The sequence below is a fragment of the Pelophylax lessonae genome (genome assembly GCF_965119305.1).
Source record: "Pelophylax lessonae genome assembly, chromosome: 4".
NCBI classification, from domain to species: Eukaryota; Metazoa; Chordata; class Amphibia; order Anura; family Ranidae; genus Pelophylax; species Pelophylax lessonae.
Window position 1 is genome coordinate 178,800,993 of NC_138771.1, and position 12,644 is coordinate 178,813,636.

Sequence of the window (12,644 nt, forward strand, 5' to 3'; positions counted from 1 at the left end):
GTTCCCACACATTCAAATAGAATTTCTGATACTGATATTTAAGGATGATGATGATGATGATGATGATGATGATGATGATGATGATACTTATTATTATAAAAGGTCAATATTAATGATATGAAGTACACATATAATTGTCAGTGTGTTATTTCTGGTACCTTTTATTAACTATCATTTTTTTTTTAACATTGATTTATCCAAAGTTCATTAAATGTATAATTTACCTTTACATATTAAAATGGGAAGAAAATGTAATTGTGTTGCCCAAGGCAACCAAGATTTCAGCTGTCGTTTCTTGTGAAGGTTAGAATATGAAATCCTAAAGCACCTCCATTTTCCATTCCTCTGTTAAACAGCAGCTCCACCTTTAAATAATGTAGACGATTTCACAGATCTGTCCTTTGAGTTTGTGCAGTATATTTTGGAGCTAGTTCCTTAATAAGCTGAACATAATCTGTTTTCTCTATGCAGGCTATGCATGTCTCTCCCCAGTTATCCAATATCTTCTTCAACTCTGCAACCCTCAATTTAGCCAAGTCCACAGAATTTAGATCAATCTTCTTCTCTGTGTCACAAAACACATGCACAAAGAAAATACATATGAGAAAGAGGTACACAGCTATATAAGTCCAATATATTTAATTGAGCATTAAAAAAAAAAAACCTCTTTTGATTGGTCTCAAGATAGGTAGCTGTACTACAGTTATTACATAGTATATGCAAAAGGTTTAGGCAGGTGTGAAGAAATGTTGTAAGAATGCTTTCAAAAACATATATTTTAACTGTATATTTTTTTGAAAATTTACAAAATGCAGTAAGCAAACCGAAGAAAAATTAAATACATTTTTGGTGTGACTACCCTTTGGCTTCAAACCAGCATCAATTCTTACAGATGCACAAGGTCAGGGATTTTGTAGAATTGTAATCAGGTGTATGATTAACAAATTATACCAAACAAGTGCTAACGCTCATCAATTTCATATGTAGGGCCCCTTTCACACTTGCGGACTGTTCAGATCCGCCTGTCAATTTTTCAGGCGGATCGGAACAGATGCCCCAGGTATCTCTACGGAGAAATGTCCACTGACATCCGATCCAATTCTGTCTGTCAAATCTGGACGGATGGAAACCCTATTTTCCATCCGTCTGACAGATCGGATCGGATTAGAACAGACAGGCGGTCCATTGTCATCCGATTCCCCCATAGATGACAGTGGGGATCTGACACCTCTGTCTCCGCCCACAAAGCAGAGACGGAGCTGTCATCCACCTGCTCAGCGGGGATTGGCGGATCGATCTCCGCTGAGAAAAACAGAGTCTGTCAGTGGAACGGAAATGTGTGAAAGGGGTCTTAGTCATTAACTGAAACAGAAACAGCTGTGTAGGAGGCTTAAAACTGGGTGAGGAAGAACCAAAATCTGCTACAAGGGGGAGGTTGTAGAAGACCGTTTTTTGCAAAGGTCACACACCATGGTAGGACTGAGCACAGCAACAAGACACAATATAGTTATACTGAATCATCAAGGTCTCTCCCAGGAATAGGTTTCAAAGCAGACTGTGGTTTTAAGATGTGCAGTTCAAGCTCTTTTGAAGAAGCACAAAGAAAGTGGCAACGTTGAGGACCATACACTCAGTGGTAGGCCAAGGAAACCTAATGCAGCAGATGAAAGACACATCATGCTTACTTCCCTTCAACATCAGAAGATGCCCAACAGTGCCATCAGCACAGAACTGGAAGAAACAACCAGTAGGACCCAGGTACACCCATCTAAGTCAGTCCACAGAAATCAGGCCAGAAATGGTCTTCATGGAAGAATTACGGCCATACCTTCGATGTGGAAACAAGGCTAAGTGAATCAACTATGAATGCAAAAATAGGAAATCTAGATCCACTGCTTATATGTTTTAAACAGACGGAAAAAATATGGAGTAAGCTGCCTTACTATTACAAAAACTGTCACTAATGCTGGGGGTTATTATTATTACTAGGGATGATCGAACGGTTCGGGTCGACCATCGGTTCGGCGCGAACATTGGGTGTTCGAGGTTCGGCCGAATTTAGAACTTTTTGCCCAAAAAGTTCGGAATTCGGCAACCAGAACCGACCAAACTGCAATGCTTCAGGAAATGGGCTTTAAAAGCCCGTGATTGGACCAGAACCATTAGTAAAAGCCAATTGAGGGGGCAGAAGAATGCTAGGAATGTGATTGGAGTGACTAGGGGGTCCCTAGACCAATCATTAGTGAATACGCCCCCCAGTATATAAGATAGCCCCTGCCATATTCCTAGCATTGTTATACAGGACATGGAAGAGAATGGAAGCAGTTCTGTTAATTTTACTTAAAAAGTGTCATTTAGCTATTTTTAGTGTGCGGAAAGGGATATCTAGTGTAGTTAGAGTGCTCCTTTTACACTTTAGTTAGCTTCAAAAATTTAGTTTCTGTAGGGAAAGTGTTAAGTGTAAGGGGACCGTAGTGTAGTGTAGGGTTAACTGACAGTGACTGCTATGGAAGGGTGACAAAACCCTTCCATAGCAGGGTGACCGCTATAGAGAAATGATCATTTCTCTGAGTTGCTTCGGCACAGGCATATGGCTTCTCACCAACCAAGCATTTTTTATGCTGCAGGGGTTGCCACTGCCAGTGCTTTTTTGAGGACATGTTTGATGTCAGACATGACATCTGAACATGTGTATAGGGGGTATATATACACATATATGTCTGTATATATACCCCTAGACATATATAGGTGTGATAGTAGCAGAAATATATGCTTGCGCTAATGAAATCATTTACAGTAATATATTTCTGCTACTATCACACCTATATATGGCTAGGTGTCTATATACATATAATGAGTTTGTATATATACCCCCTATACACATGTTCAGATGTTTTGCCTGCCTCAAAAGAACCCAAAAAAATGCCAAAAAAACGCTAGCGTCAAAAAAAAAATGCCCAGGTGTGTTTTTTCTGGCATTTTTTGGGGGTTTTTGGAGGCAGGCAAAACATCAGAACTTGTGCACAGTACCACTATACACAAGTTCAGATGTTTTTCCTGACTGCAAAGAACCCAAAAAAATGCCTGCTATTAAACCGGCAAGGTGTGAAAACCGAGAAGCCATACTCCTGTGCTGAAAGTGTTCTAATACAAACGATCTTTTTTTTTTATGGTTCTGGACATGCTACAGAGCTGAAACTTCACATGTACACTCAAAATAAAAAAATCTCTTTTTTTTTTATTTTTTTTTTTTTCAATAATTGGCTTTTTTATCAAAAATGACAATTTTAAAGAACTTTTTTTGTGTGATTTTGTGTCTGGGGGGTCTAAAAGGTGTACCTGTGAAGTTTCAGCTCTGTAACATGTCCAGAACCAGAAAAAAAAGATCATATAGGTGTAAAAGGAGGGTCCCACATCCCTGTTCTACTGAAAAATTATCTTTTTTTTTTCATGGTTCTGGACATGCTACAGAGCTGAAACTTCACATGTACACTTTTTAGACCCCCAGATACTAAATCCAAACTCAAAATCAAAAAATCTCTCTCTTTTTTTTTTAATTTTTTCAATAATTGGCTTTTTTATCAAAAATGACAATTTTTAAGAACTTTTTTTGTGTGATTAGTAGTTAATGGGGCATGACCCAGAACCCTAGGCACTTTTTAGGGGCATTTATTGGGTTTTAGGGCTTAAAAATTGTGTTTTTTGATTACCGAAGTTCGGGTCCCATTGATTTCAATGGGGTTCTGAAATCCGGGCCGAACTTTCGGGAAGTTCGGATGTTCTGGCCGAACCGAACTTTTCAAAACTTCGATCATCCTTAATTAAAACTACAATCCATACGGGGGGGGGGTCATTATTGTGTAAACTGGCATCAATGCTGGAAATTTTAATTGTAGAAACTAGCACTGATGCAGCCGGGAAGGGGGGGGGGGTATTATTGTTGCTACTAACATCAATGCTGGGGTTTACTTTTGTGTACATTTTTTGCATACTTTTTTTAGCATAAAATTACATTAATTTATTTTATATCACTTTTACATTTCTTAATATTTTTGTTATAGTATATAATACAGACTTGTAGATCAGTTTTAAACAGACGGAAAAAATATGGAGTAAGCTGCCTTACTATTACAAAAACTGTCACTAATGCTGGGGGTTATTATTATTACTAGGGATGATCGAACTGTTCGGGTCGACCATCGGTTCGGCGCGAACATTGGGTGTTCGAGGTTCGGCCGAATTTAGAACTTTTTGCCCAAAAAGTTCGGAATTCGGCAACCAGAACCGACCAAACTGCAATGCTTCAGGAAATGGGCTTTAAAAGCCCGTAATTGGACCAGAACCATTAGTAAAAGCCAATTGAGGGGGCAGAAGAATGCTAGGAATGTGATTGGAGTGACTAGGGGGTCCCTAGACCAATCATTAGTGAATACGCCCCCCAGTATATAAGATAGCCCCTGCCATATTCCTAGCATTGTTATACAGGACATGGAAGAGAATGGAAGCAGTTCTGTTAATTTTACTTAAAAAGTGTCATTTAGCTATTTTTAGTGTGCGGAAAGGGATATCTAGTGTAGTTAGAGTGCTCCTTTTACACTTTAGTTAGCTTCAAAAATTTAGTTTCTGTAGGGAAAGTGTTAAGTGTAAGGGGACCGTAGTGTAGTGTAGGGTTAACTGACAGTGACTGCTATGGAAGGGTGACAAAACCCTTCCATAGCAGGGTGACCGCTATAGAGAAATGATCATTTCTCTGAGTTGCTTCGGCACAGGCATATGGCTTCTCACCAACCAAGCATTTTTTATGCTGCAGGGGTTGCCACTGCCAGTGCTTTTTTGAGGACATGTTTGATGTCAGACATGACATCTGAACATGTGTATAGGGGGTATATATACACATATATGTCTGTATATATACCCCTAGACATATATAGGTGTGATAGTAGCAGAAATATATGCTTGCGCTAATGAAATCATTTACAGTAATATATTTCTGCTACTATCACACCTATATATGGCTAGGTGTCTATATACATATAATGAGTTTGTATATATACCCCCTATACACATGTTCAGATGTTTTGCCTGCCTCAAAAGAACCCAAAAAAATGCCAAAAAAACGCTAGCGTCAAAAAAAAAATGCCCAGGTGTGTTTTTTCTGGCATTTTTTGGGGGTTTTTGGAGGCAGGCAAAACATCAGAACTTGTGCACAGTACCACTATACACAAGTTCAGATGTTTTTCCTGACTGCAAAGAACCCAAAAAAATGCCTGCTATTAAACCGGCAAGGTGTGAAAACCGAGAAGCCATACTCCTGTGCTGAAAGTGTTCTAATACAAACAATCTTTTTTTTTATGGTTCTGGACATGCTACAGAGCTGAAACTTCAATTAAAAACTTTAATTTTTTCAATAATTGGCTTTTTTATCAAAAATGACAATTTTTAAGAACTTTTTTTGTGTGATTAGTAGTTAATGGGGCATGACCCAGAACCCTAGGCACTTTTTAGGGGCATTTATTGGGTTTTAGGGCTTAAAAATTGTGTTTTTTGATTACCGAAGTTCGGGTCCCATTGATTTCAATGGGGTTCTGAAATCCGGGCCGAACTTTCGGGAAGTTCGGATGTTCTGGCCGAACCGAACTTTTCAAAACTTCGATCATCCTTAATTAAAACTACAATCCATACGGGGGGGGGGGTCATTATTGTGTAAACTGGCATCAATGCTGGAAATTTTAATTGTAGAAACTAGCACTGATGCAGCCGGGAAGGGGGGGGGGGGGGTATTATTGTTGCTACTAACATCAATGCTGGGGTTTACTTTTGTGTACATTTTTTGCATACTTTTTTTAGCATAAAATTACATTAATTTATTTTATATCACTTTTACATTTCTTAATATTTTTGTTATAGTATATAATACAGACTTGTAGATCAGTTGCTAGAGTATGCTTAGTATGCTTGTGGGACCTCTCTGCCTCTGCCTAAAGCAGACCTTGCACCAAAAATGTAAGGTCTTGTTTTTTTATCGTGCCCCCCCCCCCCCCATGCCAAAAAGCTTAATTTTTTTTTTTAAATGTAGGGAAAAGCATTTATGACATCAGGCTGTTCTTTATTATCCTGGTCACACAGTAGGCAATGTTATTGCTTTCAACTACAGTAATCTGTCACATAAAATGTATTTTTTTTTTGTTTTGGTTAAACTTACCAAAAATAGGAAGAAACTAAATGAAATATGCCTGTTCACTGGCAGGGCAGTACATTTTTGGCCACACTCAACATGATGTAGTGTGTTTTACGTGCTGCTATTTTCTTCTCCCACTGCTCCATTCTGTTCCACCCACAATAAAATTGGCCATGGTCCACATAGGTTGTCCCCGGATTTTAGTTTGAAAATCTGGTCACCTACATCTAAGGAGTGACCTTATGATATGACATAACAGGTACAATAACGTTTTTACTTATCCAATACATACCATATTTCAGCTCGCAGATCTGAATGTCTATCTTCCTCAGTCTCTCACAGATTTTGGATACTGGTACATGAGCACTCATAGGACGAGTAACTTCACTTAGAATTTTTGTAGCTGCATCACTTGTGGCTCCTAAATAGTAACACTAATAAAAACAAGGTTTTATATTAATCTTGTGAGATGTCAATATTGACATACGTAAACACAGTAAAACTCATTTGTTTTTTTAACAGGAAAACTAGTACGTTTAAAGGGCATGCTGTTGTAAGTAAGGGAAGCATGTAAAGAAAGTCAGCATTTTAAATTGGTTGTAAACCTCAGACATGGGTATATGTAAGGGATTTCAAATACTTTAAACACTATTTTGCCTAACACAGTGAGTTAAATGTATATTTGAAGGAAAGCTTAATTTCTGTCAACAACAACAAAAACCTATTGAGTATATATAATTGCTACACAAGCCAGATTACCTGTTTCAATCTCCAGTCAGCTACAATATCTAAGGGTCCTTTCACACGGCCGCTCTGTGTGAAAGGTCCGCTGCGGGACTTTTTTTTTTTTTTCCACGGAGCGGATGACATTTCTGTCATCCGCTCCGTGTGCCCGCATATCATCCTATCCGTTTGCGGATGATATGCGGACATAATGTAAGTATATGGCACTGCGGATGTCAGCGGATGACACCGCTGACAAACGATTTTCCTTCCTTTCCGTTTTTTACACGGAAGAAAAAATGGGGTTCTGTTCCATTCGTAAAAACGGAACAGAACTGAAAGGAGGAAAATCGGATGTCAGCGCCGCGGATGGTATTCCGCTGACATCCGCAGTGCCATTCACTTACATTATGTCCGCAAATCATCCGCAAACGGATGGGATGATTTGCGGACACACGGAGCGGCCGTGTGAAAGGACCCTAAAATTGCCAAATATTTAACTTTTTTCTTACTGAAACCATGAAATCAAAGTTATTTTCCCAGACATATGCACAGTGATAGGCCAACAGTGAGGTTTGGGAAAGGGGGCAAAACCTGACACAAAGCGGCTATTATTTGCATGTTGCAGATTTTTGTTCTTGGGGTCCCCATAAAGAAAAGGAATCTTGCTTTGAGATGACCGTATTCATCATAGGAGGTCATAAGAGGTGTCAAGCTCAGTGACCGAGGCATCAGACTGACAAATAGCAGAAGCATGTATGGTGACTGTGAGCAGAAAAGATCAACATCGGAACCACATGGCACCACATTGTCACAGTTGGTATGACTTTAAATTGTTATACTGTTTCCTCAAACTTCATTCAAAAAGGAATGTGGATACAGATCTCCTGAAATTCATGGCCTACAAAAAAAATATTAAACACTTTAAAATAATGGTTGAAACTGGCATTTACTGTAGGTTGTTGGAGCATGAGTCTACTAATCTTAGCTTACCTTTTCCTCCATATAAAGTGTCCTATCATTTGAATAATTTTGTAAATGTCCTGAATGAGTTTAGATGTATAGGTCTTCTATTAAGAAAAACAAATGGAGGAAGGTGATCATTTTGATCAAAGAAATTCTGCCAAGATAGGAAAGTATAACTTTGGACCATGTTATGAATTCTTTTTGCATGTGCTTAAATGCAGGGGATATGTTTTAGGCATAAAGACAGTTTGTGTTCTTAGGGATTATAACTTTAAAATATTTTATAATTATTTCATTTTTGACATTTGACATTATTTCTCTCACTTGCAGGCAAACTTCAGCCCTGGCCTCTATTCAGCCACATTCCTGACCTGGAACAATCATGGACTCACCTTCTTTAAACAACTAATGAACTCAAAAATTCCCAAAAATGTTATCTTTTCCAGAGCTAACACAAAAGATTTGAGCTATTTCCCAAAACATCTACACATTCCTTCAAGCTAAATCAAACATCACGCGATTCATTTCAAAACTTTCACACGACACGCTATGAACACCTAATGTCTCACAGAAAGCAGTCTCGTAACATTAATATTAATAATTAATAATATTTATAATATTAATATTTCTCATAGATAACCCAGATCATTCCAAATGCACCAACATCTTGTCAAAATGGCTAACATACTCTTCGTTGTTACGACTAATAGGCAAAAAAGGCTAGGGAAGCTGGGCACTGCAATGGGGAACATGTGAAATAAATCATTAGGTGAAAGAAAAAAATTTCATAATAATCCATCATTCACCAGCCCCTTGACCATGTCCCTTATGACAAAACGCACCAGGAGGAACCTAGCACAGATGCCATCGTGTCACTTGGCTGAATGGTGCAGGTTTACATGCTTTTCTCCATCATTGTGCTTGAGGTATTGTTAAGTTATTATACTATAGATTTCCTTTCTTTTTTTCTTTCTAATGGATATTATCTGACCAAATATGGCTGAGGCTTTTATTGCATTGATGCATCTGGAGATATCTCCGAGTACCCTGGAAATATTTTAAGTGCAATTAGACCTTCAAAGTTTAGGGGTCTATTTATCTGGTAAGCGGCTGTTTTGTGGTGGTGAAATACTGAAGCTTGCTACTTAGGTGCACTCACAGATTATTATGGACATTTTGTCACATCACTTAATGATGCGTTTCACAAAATTTGATTTGCATTTGTGAATGATTTGTTGTTTCTGATTTTCATTGTTCTCAAAGTGGTTATTTATGCACTATTGATACACTAGTGTTTCACTTATCATGAGGTATTTATTGATTTACTAAAGGGACAGTGCAACTTTTGTTGCCTTTATGTTTTGTCAGTAATTTGTATTTAAATATTGTGTGAGTGCAGCTGTCTAACGTTCTACACTTGATAATTGCACTAAGTGACAATTTTTGATGATCTTTTATTGGGGAGCATGTACCAATACAGCGGGAAGAAGGAGTATTTCCATGCAGTTTGAGGGCAACAATTAAACAGTGAAAATACACAAAAATTTTATTTTTTTTTAAAAAACATGCTCAATGGATGCCTTAAAGCTGAAGGTTAATCAACTTATATTTGCCTTCTTTGGTTCATCCCACCCTCTTTCAATAAAACACATGACATTTTTAAATAAAACCTTTCCATTTTTAATACATGCATTATTTTGGACCCAGTGATGTCATCACTTGGCTTCTGCACTTCTCTATACAATGTAGCCAAATCATGGCTGGTGGGAGAGACTTTATACAGCTTCCTGAACACAGCAGACTGACTAGATAACAGCCACATTTCATGCTGAGCATTGATGATTGAATGAACTAATCCAATGAATGACAAGGACCAACTAAGGACAGTAAGGCTGGGGAGGAGGGAGTTAAAGGAGACATAGCTTCTTTTTGGTTATGCTTCTCTTCTGGGTCACAAGAGTGCACTTATTTCTGCACTCCTGTGACCAGGATTCAGCTGACAGCAGGGTAAAGCCTGCTGTCGGCTGATGACACAGAGCCAGTCCCAACTCTGCAAGAATCCCAACTTTAATGCTGAGAGCCTTAGCCAGCTGCCCCTGCCTTTGTTTTCTATGGCTGTCCCTGATCTCACTGCTACAAAACTGTAAAGCTACTAGCCAATTTCTATCAAGCTTTCATTTGGCATTAAAGTGGTTGTAAACCTGGAAAGTCAAAGGCTCAGTTCACATGTAGGCGTTTTGGGGCGTTTTTGGGGAGTTTTTCTGCTCTAGGATCAGCTCTCAAAACGCCCAACAAGACAAATCCTATTCATTTCAATGGCCCCTGTTCACATCTGAGCGTTTTGACGCTGTGAGCAAAATGCCCAACGCTCAAAAAAGTACATGAGATTCTTTTTGGGCAGATTACAGGCGTTTTCCATTGGTCTCTATTCAATCTAAAAACGCCTGCACAAAAAACGCCTGTAAAAACGCCTGTAAATCGCGGTAAAAATCTTGGTAAAAATCGCGGTAAAATGGCGGTAAAAAAACACGCGAAAACGCTACGCTCAGGTGTGAATGTAGCCAAATACAAATAGAACACTAAAATCTAATAAAGAACGAGGGCACAATTACTTTGTGCATAGTATGGCAGGTAGAAGAACAGCCTGTCATCTGTAATTCTCCCCCATCTCCTGATTAAAAAAACCCGACACCATGGAAAAAATGGTGGCGCCAAACCCCTTCTTCCATGATTGACAGCCTGTGTAATGAGACACATGCCTGAGCCTGTGTGAAGAGGGCATGTCTGCTGCTGCTCTGTACGTCACTGTGAGATGTGACTGAGATCGGAGCCGAGTTTACTTTATTTTTCCTCTCTCCTCAACTCTGGAGATCCAGGTGAAAAGCTCACTGAGTCAGCAGAGCATACAGATAGAGAGACATCAGAGAGGGTGAGACATCAGCGAGAGACATGAGAGAGAGTAAGAAAGACATCAGAGAATACACAGAGAGAGTAATTCAGAGGGAGAGATATCAGAAAGAGAGAGAGACATGAGAGAGAGAGAGGGTGAGAGAGACACATCAGAGAATATACAAAGAGAGAGAGATCAGAGAGAGAGAGAGACATCAGAGAGAGAGAAAGTGAGAGAGACACATCAGAGAATACAGAAAGAGAGACATCAAAGAATACACGCAGAGAGAGAGACACATTAGAGAATACAGAGAGAGACTCTGTAATTAGTTTGGGGGGGATAGTGTGATGTTATATCCCCACCCCCCAAACATTGGTGCTTTGCCATGCCCACAGATCAGCAGATTTCTGAGTGCTACAACTGAATGAAGATGAGAGGTACACACAATGTAAATTAGGTAAACTGTGCAAAAGAATGGTGTTTTGGGTGTACAACCACTTTAAGAGACCACAGCTGATATAGCAGCATTAAACTAACCAGCAACGGAACATTTTTAATGAGTTAGAACTGAATGAAATTTGCTAGAGAAAAAGAATATAGGCAGGTGTAGCAGCCCTGCTCTGGCCTGGCTAGATGTAGTGTACTATGGCTGAGCAGAGATTTATTTGTAATTGAATTATAAATATTTTTCCAACCCAGCCAATCCCTGGGAAGCTAGCTCTGAAGGTATGGCTGGGGAGAGGGTAAATATTAGTAAGGATTTGGCCAGAGTCTCTATCTTCATAAATGCTTCCTCTAGGTAGAGGCCTGTGTATGAGAAGCTGCTATTTTTGCTAGGCCTCAGCCTGTGTTATGAGCTTGGGGCTTGAAGAAGAGACACATTTAGAAGCAGGACTAGAGAAGAAGTTCCTCACTGAAAAATGTTACAGGGTAGCTGGGCAGAAACTGCTGCTTGAACATTGTGAGAAAGGCCTATAGCTCCAGGTATTGTGGAACTTTCTGACTGAGGGTTAGCTACCATATGGAGCTACAGTGAGACTGTGACTACTCTCACATAGTCACAATTTATTTGGCTCTCCCCCTCATTATCAGTCTTTGTTTGTGACTACTAAAGGGTATGTTTCTGGCAGATTTTCAGGAAGTTGTCCACAGGGTGTTTTTCTTTTTGGTGCCTTGGGTGTTCTGCACCCTAAATTCCTGCATTTTGTCTGTGTTCTGAAAGAAACAAAAAAAGACCCTTGGACTGGAGCTCTAGTTTATCAGTAAGCTACTGGGGCAAGTAACATGGTGGGTAGCCTCTGGATAGGTAAGGGGGCCCCAGTTAATTTCCAGTGCTCCTTTGGGGGACATAGCTACACAGGTGTTTTTCCACATGAATTAAGAGACCAGATATGGTACAGAGAAGTGTAAATTTGGCCAGAAGCCAGACAATTTTAATAGTAAGGCTAGGCATAAATTTACTGGACACAAAGAGCACAGGTTGGGGCTTTATGACAAGAATCAAGATACTGCAGAGGATACAGGAGTGTAAAATTGACCAGTAGCAAGACAGTTTTAATCAGGAATGATAGGCCAAAATGTAATAAAGACAAGGAGAGGAGTACCAGCAGGTATTTTACTACAAGAATTAAGAGACTGCAGATAATTTTGCAATGTAAAACTGGTAGCAGGACAATTATAAATAGCAAAGCTAGGCCCAAATTTACTGGATACAAAAAGAACAGGGTAATCAGTTTTTTCAAAGGGGAAGATTCAGAGCAAAAAAAAAAAAATCAGACATGAGCTAAAAGTGACCTCTGACCTGAAATCAATCACAAAAACACCAGAGACAAAAAATTCAAAATATAAGAATGAAAAAAAAAACAGGCCGCAAACAGGTGGTTTTCC

General features: G+C 39.2%; 1 protein-coding gene across 1 annotated transcript in view; it reads right to left on the reverse strand.

Annotated features, from left to right (window-relative positions):
• Window positions 1–333: 333 nt before the first annotated feature.
• Window positions 334–12,644, reverse strand: part of CDNF (cerebral dopamine neurotrophic factor) — a 59,597-nt gene continuing 47,286 nt past the window's right edge. Inside the window, exons 3-4 of the mRNA XM_082253210.1 lie at window positions 6,471–6,612; window positions 334–565 (exon numbers count right to left, since the gene is read on the reverse strand). Coding sequence (XP_082109336.1) covers window positions 387–565; window positions 6,471–6,612 — 321 coding nt within the window. The 3' untranslated portion in view covers window positions 334–386. The remainder of the gene's footprint in view (window positions 566–6,470; window positions 6,613–12,644) is intronic.